General features: G+C 43.0%; 3 protein-coding genes across 3 annotated transcripts; all 3 read right to left on the bottom strand.

The window, feature by feature from the left end:
• Positions 1-8,242: 8,242 nt before the first annotated feature.
• On the bottom strand, positions 8,243-8,827 carry LOC133261379 (RNA polymerase II subunit A C-terminal domain phosphatase SSU72 like protein 3-like). The gene has a single exon (XM_061439873.1). It carries the CDS (start codon positions 8,825-8,827, stop codon positions 8,243-8,245), a length of 585 nt encoding a protein of 194 aa, XP_061295857.1.
• A 5,962-nt stretch (positions 8,828-14,789) lies between these two features.
• LOC133261378 (RNA polymerase II subunit A C-terminal domain phosphatase SSU72 like protein 3-like) lies at positions 14,790-15,374 on the bottom strand. The gene has a single exon (XM_061439872.1). It carries the CDS (start codon positions 15,372-15,374, stop codon positions 14,790-14,792), a length of 585 nt encoding a protein of 194 aa, XP_061295856.1.
• Positions 15,375-20,600: 5,226 nt separating this feature from the next.
• Positions 20,601-21,185, bottom strand: LOC133261377 (RNA polymerase II subunit A C-terminal domain phosphatase SSU72 like protein 3-like). Its single transcript, XM_061439870.1, has one exon. It carries the CDS (start codon positions 21,183-21,185, stop codon positions 20,601-20,603), a length of 585 nt encoding a protein of 194 aa, XP_061295854.1.
• Positions 21,186-22,530: the final 1,345 nt, after the last annotated feature.

Raw genomic sequence — 22,530 nt, 5'->3', positions numbered from 1 at the left:
GAACAGGGAGGAGGCAGGAGGGAGGCCTAAGAGGGAAAGGATATAGGTATAGTTATGGCTGATTCACATTGTATGATAGAAACCAATAAAACATTGTAACCAATTATCTTCCAATTAAAAAATATATATTTTAAAAAAGGTCTTTCTATTTTTCTGTATTTTCTCTCTCTTCTCCAGTTGGATAACTCTGTTGAAAGATCTAGGGTCTATTTTTGCAAGTGGGGGCACCTTGGTCCAGGGGTAATGCATTTGTAGTTTTGTCTTATGTGGAAAGATTCCCTTTGTACAGGCTATACTATTTTTCATGACTCCCAGCAATATTTGAGAGTAACTTACTCCTCACACGATGCCTTCAGACTATATTGTCAACCTTTCAGACATTTTCAATCAGATAGTGTTTCCAAATAAGGCTGACTATCTGCACAAATGCATACCAAGAATCCTTGCCTACCAACCCCTCCACTGTCCACACAAGCCAATTCGTCCTCCATGAGGTGCAGTCTGTTGCCCACTCCCTTGCACCTGTGAACGCCTCATGTCTTTCTTTGGCCAGTGAAATAATGTGGAAGTATTATATCCTCTGCCTTGTGGATTTAGAGTGAAGTGAAGCAGGAACAATAGTCAGAGGGGGATATAAATCAAGAAACAAGTGAAATGAGGGATTTTAAATAAATTAATTATGAATGAAGCTACTGACACATATATTGTTAGGCTGTTGGCTCTTGGACTATAAAGTCCAATATCATCCAGATCAAGAAATACAACTTGCTCTGACATACCCACAGCCATGTCTATGTGCCCTGTCAAAGAGTCCCAAAGCTATCACTGGCATACTTAACATATCTAATTACATGTACATTCATGCCTTTCAACAATTTGCATTCAAATGCTGCCATTTCACCTACAACAGCCATCTGAATATTTCATTTGCCTCTGTGTCTTAACTGGAATTATATTTGTCTAGTCAAGAAAAAACCACTGTATGCCCAGTAGCACATCTAATTCTTTATTTTTCCATTCCTCACACTTAGAAACATATTATTGTTAGTTATCATTAAAAATGACAAATTTCCCCTTCCTTTAGCAAAACCACCAACACCAGTGGTGTTAATACCACCTGGAAATGATTTTCTCACTGTATTTAACAACACCTATTCTAGTCCCAGCCCCCCAACTCCGGGTTTTTTTTTTTTTTTTTTTTCTTAATGGAGTGCCAGAAGTTCCACAGAGAATGTACCAGCACTCTGGTCCAAACTGTGGCTGGTTTTCATGGATCTGAAGCTTAAAAGACCTTGCCACTGTGAGGAGCATCCTTAGAGGCTGGTAAAAGAACCATCCATTGACAAAGATCAGGACTCAGCATCCTGGGACTGCAATCACCTTGAGGAAGTCTGGAAAATACCTTTGGAATGCTGCTGGCAGTTCATGAGTGCGTGCATGCTACGTCACTTCAGTCACGTTTGACTCTGTGGGACATCATGAACTGTAGCTTGCCAGGCTCCTGTATCCATGGGATTCTCCAGGCAAGAACAGTGCAGTGGGTTGCTATGCCCTTATCCAGCCAGAAGTTCATAGTCCTGGCCAAATTCTGTAGGTAACATCCACCGCTCCACATAAATGATCTCTGAGTTCCCATCACCCTCTCTAATCTGTCGCCAACTCTCCACACAAGGAAGCCCCAGGTGCTGCAGGTTTCAGGAGAAACATGAGCCCAGGCAGCCTCCCAGCAAACTTTTACTCACCTTCTGTTCTCATTCACAGAAACTCCAGCAACCAAAAGTTCACCCACTCAATGCTCACAGTGTTCAGGGTTTTGACAACTTCCTCATCTGCATTTTTCTAACTCTACAAGAGACACCAGCTTCTATAGTTCCACAAGAAATCTACCACTAGATCAAAATGTGAAACACTAAATTCACCAACCTTAAAGTTCTAACTCCCCAAACATTTTTATGACCTTTATGGTGACTTAGACAAATCACATTCCACAATCTACTTTATTTCCCATCCCATTTGTTTTAATTTATTCACAGACACATTGTATGTTTTTAAGTAAATTTAAAAAAATATTTTTTGGTCTATAGTTGATTTAGAATGTTATTTTAGTTTCTACTGTTCAAGAAAGTGAATCAGATATACACACACTCATACATATCCCCTCTTTTCAACCTTTTTTTATCCATATGTAGCTATATAGGTCACGACAGAGTGGAGGAGTTCCTTGTGCTATAGACAAGGTCCTTGAGCACGTGCATGCTCCGTTGCTCAGTAATATTGGACTCTTTGCAACCCCATGGACTGTAGCCCACTAGGCTCCTCTGTCCAAGGGATTTTCCAGGCAAGAATACTGGAGTGGGTTGCCATGCCCGCTTCCAGGGATCTTCCCGAGCCAAGGATCAAACCTGAATCTCTTATGTTTCCTGCATTGGCAACTGGGTTCTTTACCACTAGCACCACCTGGGAAGCCCAGAAAAGGTCCTTATTGGTTTTCTATTTTATATACACTTTATATTTTGTAATTAATCACTGTTATCTCTCCATTGCAGTACCTGCAGCATTTTACTCGTCTGTCATTTTTGACATCCCTTGCCCAAACAGATAGGAATTCAACTAGCATGAAGAAAGAACTTCTTAGGAAACAAAGCTTTTTTTCCATGGAATTCACATGGATTGAACAATAAGAAACCAGAGGGCTCACTTTGTAAGATCCCTGCACTATCACAAACAAGATGACACTTTTTCTATAATTCAGAGGTTTTCAATTTACTTTACCTAATGTCATGAGCTATTTAATTGAAAAAATCATGCCAGGATTTTAGTAAATGCCGCCCATAATCTACGCTGTTTCTCTTAAGATTGGCACTAGTAAAATACATACAATCTAAATATAAATATATTTCTAAGTAAAAACAATTCACCAGAATGACATCTCAATAAAAATTTATATAGTTATATAAAACTACAAAAGAGCAAAAAGGATATTGTTTTAAAATGATGAAATAAACAAGTTTCTTTCCTGATTATACTGAACAAAACACGTCCACCATTCCATTATAAGCCTTCATTAGTTGATCTGAAAAGCAGAGTCATTCAGGTTCACTTCCTTGCAGAGCCATGTGAGCACTGAACTGTTCCCTCCAAGTCAAGTCCCCACACCATCATCCCTCACATTGGAAGGTTTTTGATGGCTCCCAGTGACTCAAGTTCTATTATCCATATAATGCTTTTTCCCTGCATTTCCATGCTTGGGTGGGTGCACCTGAAAAACAATCATAAGGATGGCTTTTAGCGAAAAGGGCTATGAGATCCTTGCAGAGCAAATACCACCTAGCCCAATGTCCAGGCACAGGTTCTTACTGACTAAGAAGCTGAAGCCAGATAAGATCTTCAGTAGAAGCAGACCGTGTGCAGAAAGCTTTTGCCTGTTTTCCACTGGGCTGCCAGGAGCACCTCAACCAGAGGGTCTTCCAGGTGGTCTACCTGCTGGAGGCATTCGCAGAGCTAACAGATGATAAGACCCAAGGATGGCATCCTCGGGGTCGTTGTCCACATGTCAATGAGAGCGTTCCTATTCTCTTGACAATTCTTTATGTGAAGTCACTAGAACAGGTCGCATTCATAGCAAACCCAACCAGCACAAAGATCACTCATACAATACCAAAGATATTCAGTGTTGTTACATTTGCCCAACTGCTTTTGTCTACAAACTCCCCCAAGACAGCAACTTCCCAAGATCTATCCAGATCTCTGCAGTACATCTAAATCTGAAGCAGGACACTCATCAACTTTCAACTGTCAACCCTCAAATCTTTGTTATTTTTGCAGCTCCAAGGACTCTTAGACAAGCCATGTCCCACCATCCATTTCATCCAGTCCCATTCCCTTTAACTTTTCCATGGACACTTTCTATGTTGAGTTTCATCACTGGAGTCACTCCTTCAGAACACCAGCTGCACTTTTACATGCTTTATCATATTTGTCTCCTCCACACCTCTACAGACAGGAAACCAACCAAAAATATTTTCTTAATTCCTTCCAGTGAATGTTCTGACAAAAGTAAGATCTCCTGGACAGATCATTTCTCTCTCTTATAAAGGGTCCCCAACATTCCCTATTTCCATTTTGTGTTCCCATCATTGGAGATGATCATCTCAACACACTATTGGATCCCTTTCCCATTCCTGCCCTGACTGCCTCAACATTAGATGAAAGACTGACCTTGAAGCTCATTGAATCTACCCAGAAAGAAACCCTCACCTCCCTACCGCCAACACTGCCCCATGTAGATAACTGCACCTAGTCACCAGTGTGGAAAGACAGAAAATTGACATTGCACAAGTGGTGCTGGGAAAGCTGGTCAACCACTTGTAAAAGAATGAAACTAGAACACTTTCTAACACCATACACAAAAATAAACTCAAAATGGATTATAGATCTCAACGTAAGACCAGAAACTATAAAACTCCTAGAGGAGAACATAGGCAAAACACTCTCCGACATACATCACAGAAGGATCCTCTATGACCCACCTCCCAGAATATTGGAAATAAAAGCAAAAATAAACAAATGGGACCTAATTAAACTTAAAAGCTTCTGCACAACAAAGGAAACTATTAGCAAAGTGAAAAGGCAGCCTTCAGAATGGGAGAAAATAATAACAAATGAAGCAACTGACAAACAACTAATCTCAAAAATATATAAGCAACTCTTACAGCTCAACTCCAGAAAAATAAATGACCCAATCAAAAAATGGGCCAAAGAACTAAATAGACATTTCTACAAAGAAGACATACAGATGGCTAACAAACACATGAAAAGATGCTCAACATCACTCATTATCAGAGAAATGCAAATCAAAACCACTATGAGGTACCATTTCACGCCAGTCAGAATGGCTGCTATCCAAAAGTCTACAAGCAATAGATGCTGGAGAGGGTGTGGAGAAAAGGGAACCCTCTTACACTGTTGGTGGGAATGCAAACTAGTACAGCCACTATGGAGAACAGTGTGGAGATTCCTTAAAAAACTGGAAATAGAACTGCCTTATGATCCAGCAGTCCCACTGCTGGGCATACACAATGAGGAAACCAGAAGGGAAAGAGACACGTGTACCCCAGTGTTCATCGCAGCACTGTTTATAATAGCCAGGACATGGAAGCAACCTAGATGTCCATCAGCAGATGAATGGATAAGAAAGCAGTGGTACATATACACAATGGAGTATTACTCAGCCATTAAAAAGAATACATTTGAATCAGTTCTAATGAGATGGATGAAACTGGAACCTATTATACAGAGTGAAGTAAGCCAGAAAGAAAAACACCAATACAGTATATTAATGCATATATATGGAATTTAGAAAGATGGTAACAATAACCCTGTGTACGAGACAGCAAAAGAGACACCGATGTATAGATCAGTCTTATGGACTCTGTGGGAGAGGGAGAGGGTGGGGAGATTTGGGAGAATAGCATTGAAACATGTATAATATCATGTATGAAACGAGTCGCCAGTCCAGGTTCGATGCTCGGTACTGGATGCTTGGGGCTGGTGCACTGGGAGGACCCAGAGGGAGGGTAGGGGAGGGAGGAGGGAGGAGGGTTCAGGATGGGGAGCGCGGGTATACCTGTGGCGGATTCATTTCGATATTTGGCAAAACTAATACAATATTGTAAAGTTTAAAAATAAAATAAAATTAAAATAAATAAATAAATAGTAACTCCATGTCCGATACATGGTTTGCAAATATTTTCTTCCATTGTGTAGTTTGCCTCTTCCTGTTGACTGTAGCTTTTGCTGTGCAAAAGTCTGATACAGTCCTACTTGGTTATTTTTTGCTAGTGCTTGAAAGTTATATCCAAAAACCCGTTGCCAAAACCAATGCCAAGATTTATTTTCCCTGTGTTTTCTGTGTGTTTTTAATTCATTTTGAGTTAAATTTAGGAGTGGTATATGTCCAATTTCATTCCTTTGTATGTGACTATCATGCATATTCTGGTGTGTTGGATGGAATGTTTTGTGTATGTTTGTAAGGTCCATTGGTCTACAGTATTATTCAGGTTCACTCTTTCCTTATTAATTTTTTTGTCTGAATGAGCTATCCAATATTGAAATGGGATATTGCAGTTGCATACTATTATTTTGTTGCTCTCTATAAAAAAAAAAAAAAAAGGAAAATTGACATTGCTTCTAAATTCTTCCCTCTCTCTCTCCTCTTCAGCATGTTCCGTACTTTCAACTCCACCATCTTGCTATGATCCCACAGCTTCTTCCCCTGTCCAGAGCATCCACCTTACTGCTCAATCCACACTCCTCCTCGGGAAATCCTCTACTACCTTATCCCATGCCTCCAGATACACCCTTGCACATCCTGCCTTTGGTCTGTAAATAAAGTCCACATCAATCTTCTGACATAGCAAGATACCTCACTCAACCAGGCCAACTCCCTTTTCCTTTATTTTTTCCTGTAAGTTACACAAGCCTAGGTGTCACTGCTGGTCAGACCTAAGATGATTCAATTCCCTATAGATAGAATCCACATTTTAGTTAAGTTCAGTTCAGTCACTCAGTCATGTCCGACCCTTTGTGACCCCATGAATCGTAGCACACCAGGCTTCCCTGTCCATCACCAACTCCCGGAGTTCACTCAGACTCATGTCCATCGAGTCAGTGATGCCATCCAGCCATCTCATCCTCTGTCGTCCCCTTCTCCTCCTTCCCCCAATCCCTCCTAGCATCAGAGTCTTTTCCAATGAGTCAACTCTTCACATGAGGTGGCCAAAGTACTGGAGTTTCAGCTTTAGTATCATTCCTTCCAAAGAAATCCCAGGGCTGATCTTCAGAATGGACTGGTTGGATCTCCTTGCAGTCCAAGGGACTCTCAAGAGTCTTCTCCAACACGACAGTTCAAAAGCAAGTTTTCGGCTCTCAGACTTCTTCACAGTCCAATTCTCACATCCATACATGACCACTGGAAAAACCATAGCCTTGACTAGACCGACCTTTGTTGGCAAAGTAATGTCTCTGCTTTTCAATATGCTATCTACGTTGGTCATAACTTTCCTTCCAAGGAGTAAGTGTCTTTTGATTTCATGGCTTCAATCACCATCTGCAGTGATTTTGGAGCCCCCCAAAATAAAGTCTGACACTGTTTATTCTGTTTCGCCATCTGTTTCCCATAAAGTGATGGGACCAGATACCATGATCTTCGTTTTCTGAATGTTGAGCTTTAAGCCAACTTTTTCACTTTCCACTTTCACTTTAATCAAGAGGCTTTTTAGTTCCTCTTCACTTTCTGCCATAAGGGTGGTGTCATCTGCATATCTGAGGTTATTGATATTTCTCCCGGCAATCTTGATTCCAGCTTGTGCTTCTTCCAGCCCAGAGTTTCTCATGATGTACTCTGCATAGAAGTTACTAAGCAGGGTGATAATATACAGCCTTGACATACTCCTTTTCCTATTTGGAACCAGTCTGTTGTTTCATGTCCAGTTCTAACTGTTGCTTCCTGACCTGCATATTGGTTTCTCAAGAGGCAGGTCAGGTGGTCTGGTATTCCCAGCTCTTTCAGAATTTTCCACAGTTTATTGTGATGCATACAGTCAAAGGCTTTGGCATAGTCAATTAAGCAGAAATAGATGCTTTTCTGGAACTCTCTTGCTTTTTCCATGATCCAGCAGATGTTTGCAATTTGATCTCTGGTTCCTTTGCCTCTTCTAAAACCAGCTTGAACATTTGGAAGTTCACAGTTTACGTATTGCTGAAGCCTGGCTTGGAGTATTTTGAGCATCACTTTACCAGCATGTGAGAATCCACATTTAGAGGAGTTCAATGATGCTAAAGCTGAAACTCCAGTACTTTGGCCACCTCATGTGAAGAGTTGACTCATTGGAAAAGACTCTGATGCTAGGAGGGATTGGGGGCAGGAGGAGAAGGGGACAACAGAGGATGAGATGGCTGGATGGCATCACTGACTTGATGGACGTGAGTCCATCCAGGTCAAGAATCCATACCATCGTCCCCCACCATGGAAAGGTTTGATGCCTCCAGGGTGTTCATGTTATTTTGGCAGAAAAAGATTTCCTTCTCCACTTCCTTCCCAGGCTGGAGTGTACCTGGAAAAAGTCATGTAGATGGCTTTTAGCAGAAAGGCCTTGGAAGCCGCTTCTGACAGAAAATAACCACCTAGCCCAATGTCCAGACACAAGTACTTACCAAGAGGAGCTGCAAGCAGACAAGATCCTCAGTAGAAGCAGACCGTGTGCAGAAAGCTCTTGCCAGTTTTGCGCTCGGCTGCCAGGAGCACCTGGACCAGAGAGTCCTCCAGGTTGTCTGCCTGCTGGAGGCGTTCACAGAGCTCACAGATGATGAAAGACCCAAGCGTGGCGTCCTCCAAGTTGTCGGCCATGTCCACGTTGATCACGTGCACAGGCTGGAAGGTCTCCTGCTCTCCGACCCACAGCTCCTCCACCACCTTGTTGTAGACGCTCTCCGCACAGGTGAAGATGACGTCAAAGCGATCTCGGCACTCTTGAAATCTTTCCGGGCGAGGCTTGATTCTCTCGTTTCTTCCCAAGATGTGTAAGATGCCGTTGCTATTATAGTGTTGTCGGTCTTTGCGCACAAGGTCCTTGCGCATCTCCTCATAGGTGGTGGAGAAATTGTAAACCACGGGGAGGTTGCGTGCCCTTCCTGGGAGCCTGACTCGAGACCCAGCTCTGAAGGACCTGACTCGGAATCCTTTCCTCCTGAGGATGCGGTGGGCCTCCATGCTCCTGTTCATGTTGCTCATGCAGACCACAGCCACACTGAGCGGATACGAGGGCATGGTGGCGGCCACTTGGGACTCTAGCCAGATGCCTGGACTTCAGGGGCTGAGGGAACTCTGAAGGCCAGGGGATGACCGACTGGGTCCAGCTCTTCCAAGGAGTGTTAGAGTCAAAGAAGAAAGAGGGCGTTTATATGGAGGCACTTGTCCTCAGTGGGAGGAGAAATCTTGATTGATGATTGGCTTAACTCTTGACTGATTGGATTTGAATGGTGGGCTGGGAGCAGAGAACCCAGTGCTGTTTTCTGAACAATCCCAGTGATGCAATCACCCAACCTCAATGCCACTATGTGCCCACCTAACCCCCACCCCCCTCCTGAGCATTTTGCCATCTCCAGTTAACCCTATCTGTGCCTGTGTGTATGGGGCTAGAATTGGTATCAGGCAAAACAACTAGACACTCACTGGCTTCTCACCAGCCTTCCAAAGAGCTGAAGACATGCATGTGGAAAAGGTCTTTGAGATTCCTGAGTCTTCTAATACAATGATGCAAAGAATGACAAAGAATGACAGGGGTTGTTCCCCGGATTTTCATTTTAGAGTTCATACTCCAGCAGAGCAGTTGTGAACTGTGAACTTCCAGATGTTCAAGCCGGTTTTAGAAAAGGCAGAGGAACCAGAAATCAAATTGCCAACATCTGCTGGATCATAGAAAAAGCAAGAGAGTTCCAGAAAAACATATACTTCTGCTTTATTGACTATGCCAAAGCCTTTGATGGACATAAGTTTGAGTGAACTCTGGGAAATGGTGATGGACAGGGAGGACTGGGGTGCTGTAATTCATGGGGTCGCAAAGAGTCGGACATGACTGAGTGACTGAACTGAACTGAGAGCAGCGTGCTAAATCCTAGGAAGGCATTCATGGGTCTTCTTATCAGTCAAGAAAAGCACGCACCAGTGTCAAAAGCAACCTCTGGAAAATATGACTGCCATTTGATAGGGTTTCACAAGTTGGAAGAACACCACATTTTTTTTCCTTTCTCTTTTCTTCAATTCTTCAGAATTCTGGAGTGAACTGAACAGATCCTCCTCCCTTATCGTGTCTCCAAAAGCAGCTCAGTCTGAACACTCCATACTCAAAATAGAAGCCTTTTCATTGCTTTTTTCCATTTGCATAGCTGGTGAAACAACCGTACAGATATTAAATTTGAGGTTGGGACATTGACCACTAAGGAGACTTAATGCTGTCTTCCTAGAGCCACAGACTGAGTGTTCAGTCCATTGCAGTGATTCTCCGAGTGCAAAGAGTCCTATGTCAGTAAACAGCCCAAGTCTACTCAAAGTGTGACCCCCAGAGCATCAGCATGAACTGAAGGGGAGCTTGTTTAACCTGGGAATTGGACTCCCAGACCACTGAATTGGATTGCAGGGATGTGCACTAAAGATTGGGAACAAGTTGATTAGTAACAGAGATTTCAGAAACTTGACTGAACCTCGGAAGTCGCTGAGAAGCACTGCCTCTAGATGGGAGGTTGAATATTCTGAAGAGAAAAGCCAGATTAGAGAAAAGGCCAGGCACACCTGAAAAGGTAGTCAGCTCTCAAATATGATGTGACAATGTTTTTTAATAGTCACTGCCTGAGACCTGAGAGAGAGAGAGAGAGAGAGAGAGAGAGAGAGAGAGAGAGAGAAGAAAGATCTCTGAGCCCAAACTACAATCATGATACTACAGGAGGAAGTTATTTCATCATGGTTCTTTGTCTTCATAGGATGGCTCTAGGGTCACACAGTGGGGAAAACCTCTACTTCTCATCTGCTTTGTGTGCTCCTGAATTTCTCTCTGAGACTCAGGGTGGGGATGGGGGGTTCTTGTTCAGCATGCCAGCACTGTGGCAGCCAACAGTTGAGCTCTTAGTGCTAGAGCAGTGCTCTGTCTGCAGTGCTGGTAGAGGAGACCGTACAGGGCAGGGTTTCCTTCACTTTCTGCCAAATCTGAGCCCTATTTAACTGGACACCATCCCTGTTTTTCACCCTGAGATAACCTTGAATATGTTTTCATTTATATGAAGATTGATTTCCTTTAGAGTCAGTTCTCTTTTGAATGATGTCAACATCTTTTTTAATGATTACTACCTCTTTTCTTTCTTTTTTTTAAAAAATCAATCCTGTAGACAAAATCTCTTCTCCTCAAAGTTATCTTCTGACTTTCTGGACTTACCACTCTGAGGAAGCCCATATTCTGTCAATTCTGGATGTAAAATCAATAGATACAGGTCAAATACTTAACAAACCCTACAAGTGCACACATCACCCATTCAACACCAACAATATTTGGTATTATCACTTCTTCCCCAACTACCTTTTTCTGCACACTCCCTGCGAGGGCAGCTTCCATACATCCACCCAGATCTGTGCCACTACATCAAAATCCAAAGCAGGATATTCACCAACCTTCAACCACCCACCTTCCAATCTTTTGTTTCTCTTTTTCAACTCTAATAGCTCTTAGACAAACTATGCTTCAGCATCCATTTCATCCAGTTCCGTTCCCCTTATTTTTCCATGGATACTTACTATGTTAAGAGGCATTACTGTAGTCACTTCTGTGTAACATCTACAGTTTTTGAACCAGTTGCACTCTCTCATATTTGCCTCCTGCATATCCCTACAGACAGGAATTCAACCAACAGCTTTTTCTGCATGTGGATTTTCTGGCAAAATAAGTTCACCTGGAAAAATCATCTCTCTTTCTTTCAAAGGGCTCCTAAATCTCCCTACTTCAATTTTGTGGTCCCATCATTGGAAAAGATCATCTCAGCTGACTCCTACTCCTTCTCCATTCCTGACCGTGACTGTCCCCCATCAGATGAGAGACTGATCTTGAATACCACTGACTCTACCAGGAAAGAAAACTGTCATCTCCCTACCACTGCCCTCTTCAGATATAGATGCACCTGCTCACATGTGGGGAAAGACAGAAATTGAGAGTGCTTCTATATCCATCCTTCTCTCTTCTCTTCATCAAGTCTTGTCTTTTCAACTCAAATACCTCCCTCTGGTCCCACAGCTTCTCCCCCTATGCAGAGCCACCTCCCTACTCCTCAGTGCACTCCTGTCCTCAGAATGTCCTGTACTCCCTGATCCCTCCAGACCCATGGAACTCCATGCCACCTACACAAATAAAAAAGTCCACACTTACTTTCTGATAGTGAGTAAACTACTTCACCATACCAGCTACCTCTCCTTTGTTTTCTCCTGGAAGTCACATAGGACTTGGTGGCACAGCTAGTCAGAACCAAGAATGTTTCACTGCCGAGCAATGCAGATCCATTTTCGGAGGAGCACAAAACAAAAAAACAACGAATGTTTGAAGTGAGAAGTAAATTCTCAAGAGAAAAGAATGCTTTTCTACATGGGATTTATAGGCTTTGAAAAAAAGGAGATCAAGACACCCAGTTGGGAAGATCCATCCCCTACCACAAATGAGAAGACACCTTTTCTTAAATTAAAGAGTTTTATTTTGATTTATTTCATTTTGTTTATTTAAATGAGCTACATAGTTCAACAGATAGGGCTTCGATTTTAGTAATAAATGCAACCACGGGTTACAGCGATTTCTAATTTTATTTCGTAAATAAGCTATTTGATTAAACAAATCATGCTTGGATTTTCCCCTAAAAAAGCCACACATGATCTACCCTGAGTTTCTAATAAAGTAGGCATTCATCAAAGATAAACACTCTAAAAGCAAAAATATTTCCAATTCAATATAATTTCCATTCAATGTATTCCCATCCCACTTAAGAAAAAACAACCCGTCATATCGACACCATGCCAAAAGGACAAAAGGAAATCAGTATCCATATAGATCAATAAAATAGAAACTGTTCCTTTTTCTCAGAATATCCTTCAATGCATTGCTTGTCCTGGGCTCTGTGATCAGCTTTGATTGTCCATCCAGAAGAGAGTCCTCGAGATTAACCTCCTTGCAGAACCCTGTGAACACTGAGTCCTTCCTTCCAGGTCCAGTTCCACACCATCGTTCCCCACATTGGAAGGGTTGGCATGTCATGTTGGCATGAGAGGGTTCCTATTCTCCTGACAATTCTTTATGTGAAGTCACTAGAACAGGTCGCATTCATAGCAAACCCAACCAGCACAAAGATCACTCATTCAATATCAAAGATATTCAGTGTTGTTACATTTGTCCAACTGCTTTTGTCTACAAACTCCCCCAAGACAGCAACTTCCCAAGATCCATCCAGATCTCTGCAGTACATCTAAACCTGAAGCAGGACACTCATCAACCTTCAACTGTCAACCCTCAAATCTTTGTTATTTTTTCAGCTCTAAGGACTCTTAGACAAACCATGTCCCACCATCCATTTCATCCAGTCCCATTCCCTTTAACTTTTCCATGGACACTTTCTATGTTGAGTTTCCTCACTGGAGTCACTCCTTCGGAACACCAGCCGCACCTTTACATGCTTTATCATATTTGCCTCCTCCATACCCCTACAGACAGGAAATCAACCAAAAATATTTTCTTAATTCCTTCCAGTGAATGTTCTGACAAAAGTAAGATCTCCTGGACAGATCATTTCTCTCTCTTATAAAGGGTCCCCAACATTCCCTATTTCCATTTTGTGTTCCCATCATTGGAGATGATCATCTCAACACACTATCGGATCCCTTTCCCATTCCTGCCCTACTTACCTCAACATCAGATGAAAGACTGACCTTGAAGCTCATTGAATCTACCCAGAAAGAAACCCTCACCTCCCTACTGCCAGCACTGCCCCATGTGGATAAGTACACCCAGTCACCAGTGTGGAAAGACAGAAAACTGACATTGCTTCTAAATTCTTCCCTCTCTCTCTCTCCTCTTCAGCATGTTCCATCCTTCAACTCCACCATCTTCCTATGATCCCACAGCTTGTCCCCCTGTCCAGAGCATCCACTTTACTGCTCAATCCACACTCCTCGGGAAATCCTCTACTAGCTCATCCCAGGCCTCCAGGTACACCCTTGCTCCATCCTGCCTTTGCTCTGTAAATAAAGTCCACATCAATCTTCTGACATAGCAAGATACCTCATTCAACCAGGCCAACTCCCCCTTCAATTTCTGCTGTAAGTTACACATGCCTAGGTGTCATTGCTGGTCAGACCCAAGATGATTCACTTCCCTACACATAGAATCCACGTTTAGAGGAGTTCAATAATCAATGAAACTTTTATGCATGAAGAAAATCCGCTTGAGGAAAGAGTGCTTTACTCTGTGGAATTCATTCAGCTTGAACAGTAAGAAACCAAGGTGTTCCTTTTGCAAGATCCAACCCCTACCAAAAATTAGGAGATCCATTTTCTATAAACTAGAAGCTTTTATTTCATTTCATTAATATTGAATTGAACAGATTGTGCTCACATTTTAGCAATCAATGCCTGAGTTTCTATGAAACTTGCATTTACCAAAATATATACAATCTAAAATTAGATTTTTAAAGTTCAAACATTAAATATAATCATATCTCACTAAAAAGAAAAATTCATTTATACTGATGTATGATACCAAAACGACAAAAGGAAACTGTATTAAAATGATGAAGTAAAAAGAAATGATGGAATGGAAATGGTGTTGGATTTGTTTGTTCTTCTTCCCTGAATGTCCTTCAACACATCACTGGTCCATTGTAAATCTTGGTCTCTTGATGTGGATAATGGAGTCCTCTAGGTTAACTTCCTCGCAGAGCCCTGTGAGCCCTGAAGTGTTCCTTCCAGGTCAAGAATCCATACCATCGTCCCCCACCATGGAAAGGTTTGATGCCTCCAGGGTGTTCATGTTATTTTGGCAGAAAAAGATTTCCTTCTCCACTTCCTTCCCAGGCTGGAGTGTACCTGGAAAAAGTCATGTAGATGGCTTTTAGCAGAAAGGCCTTGGAAGCCGCTTCTGACAGAAAATACCACCTAGCCCAATGTCCAGACACAAGTGCTTACCAAGAGGAGCTGCAAGCAGACAAGATCCTCAGTAGAAGCAGACCGTGTGCAGAAAGCTCTTGCCAGTTTTGCGCTCGGCTGCCAGGAGCACCTGGACCAGAGAGTCCTCCAGGTTGTCTGCCTGCTGGAGGCGTTCGCAGAGCTCACAGATGATGAAAGACCCAAGCGTGGCGTCCTCCGCGTTGTCAGCCATGTCCACGTTGATCACGTGCACAGGCTGGAAGGTCTCCTGCTCTCGGACCCACAGCTCCTCCACCACCCTGTCGTAGACACTCTCCGCACAGGTGAAGATGACGTCAAAGCGATCTCGGCACTCTTGAAATCTTTCCGGGCGAGGCTTGATTCTCTCGTTTCTTCCCAAGATGTGTAAGATGCCGTTGCTATTATAGCGTTGTCGGTCTTTGCGCACAAGGTCCTTGCGCATCTCCTCATAGGTGGTGGAGAAATTGTAAACCACGGGGAGGTTGCGTGCCCTTCCTGGGAGCCTGACTCGAGACCCAGCTCCGAAGGACCTGACTCGGAATCCTTTCCTCCTGAGGATGCGGTGGGCCTCCATGCTCCTGTTCATGTTGCTCATGCAGACCACAGCCACACTGAGCGGATACGAGGGCATGGTGGCGGCCACTTGGGACTCCAGCCAGATGCCTGGACTTCAGGGGCTGAGGGAACTCTGAAGGCCAGGGGATGACCGACTGGGTCCAGCTCTTCCAAGGAGTGTTAGAGTCAAAGAAGAAAGAGGGCGTTTATATGGAGGCACTTGTCCTCAGTGGGAGGAGAAATCTTGATTGATGATTGGCTTAACTCTTGACTGATTGGATTTGAACGGTGGGCTGGGAGCAGAGAACCCAGTGCTGTTTTCAGAATAATCCCAGTGATGCAATCACCCAACCTCAGTGGGTGCCCACACAACCCCCACCCCTTCCTGAGCATTTTGCCATCTCCAGTTAACTCCATCTGTGCCTGTGTGTATGGGGCTAGAATTGGTATCAGGCCAAACAACTAGACTACTCACTGGCTTCTCACCAGCCTTCCAAAGAGCTGAAGACATGCATGTGGAAAAGGTCTTTGAAATTCCTGAGCCTCCTAATCCAATGATGCAAAGAATCACAGTGGTTGCTCCCCAGATTTTCATGTTAGAGTTGATACTCCAGTAGAGCAGTTGTGCTAAATCCTAGGAAGACATTCATGGTTCTTTCTATCAGTCAAAAAAGCATGCACCGATGTCAGTAGCAACCTCTGGAAAATATTACTGCCATTTGATAGGGTTTCACAAGTTGCAAGAACACCGCATTTTCTCCTTTCTCTTTTCTTCAATTCATCAGAATTCTGGAGCGAACCGACCTGATCCTCCTCCCTTATCTTGTCTCTAAAAGCAGCTCAGTCTGAACACTCCATACTCAAAATAGAAGCCTTTTCATTGCTTTTCTCCATTTGCATAGCTGATGAAGCAACTGTACAGATATTAAACTTGGGGTCGGGACATTGACCACTAAGGAGACTTAATGCTGTCACTTCAAAATGGCGAGGGCAGAGATCTCTTCATAGAGCCACAGACTGAATGTTCTGTCCATTGCAGTGATTCTCTGAGTGCAAAGAGTCCTATGTCAGTAAACAGCCCAAGTCTACTCAAAGTGTGACCCCCAGAGCATCAGCATGAACTGAAGGGGAGCTTGTTTAACCTGGGAATTGGACTCCCAGACCACTGAATTGGATTGCAGGGATGTGCACTAAAGATTCGGAGCAAGTTGATTAGTAACAGAGATTTCAGAAACTTGACTGAACCTCGGAAGTCGCTGAGAAGCACTGCCTCTAGATGGGAGGTTGAATATTCTGAAGAGAAAAGCCAGATTAGAGAAAAGGCCAGGCATACCTGAAAAGGTAGTCATCTCTCAAATATGATGTGAAAATGTTTTTTAACAGTCACTGCCTGAGACCTAACTCATCCTGCCAGGAAAAGCAGAGAGAGAGAGAGAGAGAGAGAGAGAGAGAGAGAGAGAGAGAGAGAGAAGAAAGATCTCAGAGTCCAAACTACATTCATGATACTACAGGAGGAAGTAATTTCATCATGGTTCTTTCTCTTCATAGGATGGCTCTAGGGTCACACAGTGGGGAAAACCTCTACTTCTCATCTGCTTTGTGTGCTCCTGAATTTCTCTCTGAGACTCAGGGTGGGGATGGGGGGTTCTTGTTCAGCATGCCAGCACTGTGGCAGCCAACAGTTGAGCTCTTAGTGCTAGAGCAGTGCTCCTGTGTCACTCCATAAGCCTTCCTGATGTCTGCAGTGCTGATAGAGGAGACCTTACAGGGCAGGGTTTCTTTCACTTTCTGCCAATTCTGAGCACTATTTAATTGGACACCCTCCCTGTTTTTTCACCTTGAGATAACCTTGAATATGTTTTCATTTATATGAAGATTGATTTCCTTTAGAGTCAGTTCTCTTTTGAATGATGTCAACATTTTTTTTATGATTACTACCTCTTTTCTTTCTTTCTTTCTTTTTTTTTTAAATCAATCCTGTATACACAATCTCTTCTCAAAGTTATCTTCTGACTTTCTGGACTTACCACTCTGAGGAAGCCCATATTCTGTTAATTTTGGATGTAAAATCAATAGATACAGGTCAAATACTTAACAAACCCTACAAGTGCACACATCACCCATTCAACACCAACAAAATCTGGTATTGTCACTTCTTCCCCAGCTGCCTTTTTCTCCACACTCCCCTGTGACAGCAGTTTCCATACTTCCACCCAGATCTCTGCCACTACATCAAAATCCAAAGCAGGATATTCACCAACCTTCAACCACCCACCTTCTAATCTTTTAATTTTTTTCAACTCTAATAGCTCTTAGACAAACTATGCTTCAGCATGGATTTCATCCAGTTCCATTCCCTTTATTTTTCCATGGATACCTACTATGTTAAGTGGCATTACTATAATCGCTCCTGTGTAACATCTACAGCACTTTGAACCAGTTGCACTCTCTCATATTTGCCTCCTGCATATCCCTACAGACAGGAATTCAACCAACAGCTTTTTCTGCATGTGGATTTTCTGGCAAAATAAGTTCACCTGGAAAAATCATTTCTCTTTCTTTCAAAGGGCTCCTAAATCTCCCTACTTCAATTTTGTGGTCCCATCATTGGAAAAGATGATCTCAGCCGACTCCTACTCCCTCTCCATTCCTGACCGTGACTGTCCCCCATCAGATGAGAGACTGATCTTGAATACCACTGACTCTACCAGGAAAGAAAACTGTCATCTCCCTACCACTGCCCTCTTCAGATATAGATGCACCTGCTCACATGTGGGGAAAGACAGAAATTGAGAGTGCTTCTATATCCATCCCTCTCTCTTCTCTTCATCAAGTCTTTTCAACTCCAACACCTGCCTCTGCTCCCACAGCTTCTCCCCCTATGCAGAGCCATCTCCCTACTTCTCAGTGCACTTCTGTCCTCAGGATGTCCTGTACTCCCCGATCCCTCCAGACCCATGACACTCCATGTCACCTACATGGATAACAAAGTCCACACTTACTTTCTGATAGTGAGTAAACTACTTCACCATCCCAACTACCTCTCCTTTATTTTCTCCTGTGAGTCACACAAGACTTGGCACCTCTGGTCAGGACCAAGAATGTTTCACTGCCGAGCAATGAGGATCCGTTTTCAGAGGAACACAAAACACAAAACAGCAAATGTTTGAAGCAAGAAGTAAATTCTCAAGAGAAAAGAATGCTTTTCTACATGGGATTTCTAGGCTTTGAAAAAAAGAAATCAAGACACCCAGTTGGTAAGATCCATCCCCTACCACAAATGAGAAGACACCTTTTCTCTTTTTTCTTTTTATATAAATTTATTTATTTTAATTGCAGGTTAATTACTTTACAATTTTGTATTGGTTTTGCCATACATCAACATGAATCCACCATAGGCATACACATGTTCCTCATCCTGAACCCCCCCTTCCACCTCCCTCCCTCCCCATACCATCCCTTTGCGTCGTCCCAGTGCACCAGCCCCAAGCATCTGTATCCTGCATTGAAGCTGGACTGGTGATTCATTTCATATATGATATTATACATGTTTCAATGCCATTCTCCCAAATCATCCCACCCTCTCCCTCTCTCACAGAGTCCAAAAGACTGTTCTATACATCTGTGTCTCTTTTGCTATCTCATACACAGGGTTATCGTTACCATCTTTCTAAATTCCATATATATGTGTTAGTATACTGTATTGGTGTTTTTCTTTCTGGCTTACTTCACTCTGTATAATAGGCTCCAGTTTCATCCACCTCATTAGAACTGATTCAAATGAATTCTTTTTAATGGCTACATAATACTCCATTGCGTATATGTACCACAGCTTTCTTATCCATTCATCTGCTGATGGACATCTAGGTTGCTTCCATGTCCTGGCTATTATAAACAGTGCTACGATGAACATTGGGGTACACATGTCTCTTTCAATTCTGGTTTCCTCACTGTGTATGCCCAGCAGTGGGATTACTGGGCCATAAGGCAGTTCTATTTCCAGTTTTTTAAGGAATCTCCATACTGTTCTCCATAGTGGCTGTACTAGTTTGCATTCCCACCAACAGTGTAAGAGGGTTCCCTTTTCTCCACACCCTCTCCAGCATTTATTGCTTGTAGACTTTTGGATAGCAGCCATTCTGACTGGCGTGAAATGGTACCTCATTGTGGTTTTGATTTGCATTTCTCTGATAATGAGTGATGTTGAGCATCTTTTCATGTGTTTGTTAGCCATCTGTATGTCTTCTTTGTAGAAATGTCTATTTAGTTCCTTGGCCCATTTTTTGATTGGGTCATTTATTTTTCTGGAATTGAGCTGCAGGAGTTGCTTGTATATTTTTGAGATTAGTTGTTTATTAGTTGCTTCATTTGTTATTATTTTCTCCCATTCTGAAGGCTGTCTTTTCACCTTGCTTAGAGTTTCCTTTGTTGTGCAAAAGCTTTTAAGTTTAATTAGGTCCCATTTGTTTATTTTCGCTTTTATTTCCAATATTCTGGGAAGTGAGTCATAGAGGATACCTTTTCTTAAAGAGTATTATTTTGATTTATTTCATTTTGTTTTATTTAAATAAGGTACATAGTTCAACAGATAGGGCTTGGATTTTAGTAATAAATGCGACCATGGAATACACCAATTTATAATTTTATTTCATAAATACATTATTGGATTAAACAAATCATGCTTGGATTTCCCCCCCAAAAAACTACACCTGATCTACCCTGAGTTTCTAATAAAGCAGGCATTCATCAAAGACATACAATCTAAAAGCAAAAATATTTCAAATTCAATATAATTTCCACTCAATGTTATTCCCATCCCACTTCAGAAAAAACAACCCATTTATCGATACACCACAAGGAAAGGACAAAAGGAAATTAGTATCCATATAGATCAATAAAATAGACACTGTTCCTTTTTCTCAGAATATCCTTCAATGCATTGCTTGTCCCTGGCTCTGTGATCAGCCTTGATAGTCCATCCAGAAAAGAGGGTCCTCGAGATTAACATCCTTGCAGAACCTTGTGAGCACTGAGTTCTTCCTTCCAGGTCCAGTTCCACACTGTCGTTCCCCACATTGGAAGGGTTCGCATGTCTACCAGTGTTCCATGTTCCCCGTGCCGTGTGATGCTGTCCTCCTCCACCTCCTTCACTGGGTGGGGTGTACCTGACAATAGATCATACAGAGATGGCCTTTAGCAGAAACGGCTTTGAAGAAGCCTCTCCCAGAAAATACCCAGCAACTCAAGAGTCCAGGCACAGGTTCTTACCGACAAAGGAGCTGAAACCAGCCAAGATGCTTCCTCAGTAGAAGCAGACCGTGTGCAGAAAGCTCCTTCCTGTTTTCTCCTTTGTTGCCTGGAGCAGCTCGGCCAGCCGACTTTGCGTGTCATCTGCCTGCTGGAGACCCTGGCAGAGCTCACAGATGATCGAGGCTCCAAGGCTGGCTGCCTCCAGGGTGTTGTCTATGTCCACATTGACGACCGGCACAGGCTGCCACATCTCCTGATCCCTGGCACACAGGTTGGCCACCACCCGGTTATAGGCCCTCTGCCCACAGGTGAAGATGATGTCAAAGGGATCTGGGCACTCTTGAAACCTTTCTGGGCCAGGCTTGATTCTCTCATTTCTTTTCAGGATGTGTAAGACTCCATTCCTTTTGTAGTGCTTTTGGTCTTTAGAGAAGAGGTAGCTGTGCATCTTCTTATAGGATGTGGAGAAGTTGTAGTGCACTGGTGGGTTGCGTGCCCCTCCTGGGAGCCTCACGTGGGATCCGGCTCCAAAAGACCTGACATGGAACCCATTCTTGCTGAGGACGCGGTGGGCTTCCATGCTCCTGTTGACATTGCTCATGCAGACCACAGCCACCCTGAGTGGGGAGGAGGGCATGGTGGCAGCCTCTTGGGACTCCAGCTGGACAGGAGGACTTCAGGGTCTGAGGGGGACTCTGAAGGCCAGGGAGATGACCGGCTGGGTCCACTTTTGTAATGAGCATTTGAATCAGAGAAGAGAGAAGGCCTTCATATGGAGGCATGGGCCCAAGGTGGGTGGAGACCTCTTGATTTGGTGATTGCCTTAACTCTTGAGTGATTGGATTGAGATAGTGGACCTAGTGGGGTGACCAGAACAACCCAGTGATCCAATCACCCAATTCGACTGCCAGGAGGTGCCCATCCGGCTTCCTTGCCACCCCAGAGTCCTTTGCCAGGTACGGTTAACCCTGTATGTGCCTGTGTATATGAGGCTAAGTTTTGTAATTCAATTACCTGAACGTCTGCTCTCCACCCTGGTCTGGCTCCCTGGTTGGAGTGTTTTGTAATCTCCACTTCATCCTCTGGGCCATATTTGGAAGAGGCTACTGTGCATATAAGACAATGTGTCCAGGCTACTTCCAAGCTTTTCATCATTCTCTCTACTGAACCAAGAACATGCATATGAAAAGTGTGTTTGAAGTTTTCAAACTTGCAGTAAATTCATTATATGTATAATTGCAAGAGTTGTTTCATATTTATTTCCTACAATTGATAACATAGGATTGTAATTTTGTTAAATTATGGGGGAAGCACATAATTTTGCCCATAAATAATAACAAGATTCACCAGTGTACAAAGCAACTGTTTGGAAAACACCCCTCCTGTTAGTGTTGCAGGAGTTTCAAAACAGTAAGGAGACACAGTCTTGTCTCTTCAAAATCGTTCAGAAGAAGCATCCATTTAGAAACTCACAGACTTTTTGTCTCTGTGCCTCTGTGAATTGTAGTGATTGTCACATTGAAGGAATCCTACCTCAGTGAACAGACTTGATCTTCTCCAAGTAGGAGTCCCAAAGCCAGGACATTAACATTGATCCAGAATGTGGGGTAAGGTAACTTTGGACCTCAGGCCACCAAATTGGAAAATCTGGGAGTGGATCCCAGAGATCTGGGATGTACAAAGCCCTTCAGATGAGAACAGCTGACTCAAAGCAGGGGTTTCTGAGCCTCGATTGATACTTGGGAGCTGTGAGAATTTGTTCAAAACAGGGCATCAAGAATACAAGGGAAGCAGGACATTCAAAAGATAAAGATATTGTCAAAGAAACACCATGCATAAATGAAAAGGTAGTCAGAAGCTACATACAGCATGAAATTTTATTAGAGTAGTGACACAAACCTGAAGGTGTCTAACAAACCTTGTATAGCAAGATCTTGGGGTCAAAGTGAAACAGAACAGGACCCTATGGTCTTTCCCCACTA

The sequence above is a fragment of the Bos javanicus genome, chromosome 15 (genome assembly GCF_032452875.1).
Source record: "Bos javanicus breed banteng chromosome 15, ARS-OSU_banteng_1.0, whole genome shotgun sequence".
NCBI classification, from domain to species: Eukaryota; Metazoa; Chordata; class Mammalia; order Artiodactyla; family Bovidae; genus Bos; species Bos javanicus.
Note: the sequence above shows the minus strand (reverse complement) of the source record. Positions and strands in the feature narration are given on the sequence as shown.

Coding starts and splice junctions, on each gene's coding strand:
- LOC133261379 (XM_061439873.1), bottom strand. CDS start 8,827: ATGCCCTCGTATCCGCTCAGTGTGGCTGTGGTCTGCATGAGCAACATG.
- LOC133261378 (XM_061439872.1), bottom strand. CDS start 15,374: ATGCCCTCGTATCCGCTCAGTGTGGCTGTGGTCTGCATGAGCAACATG.
- LOC133261377 (XM_061439870.1), bottom strand. CDS start 21,185: ATGCCCTCCTCCCCACTCAGGGTGGCTGTGGTCTGCATGAGCAATGTC.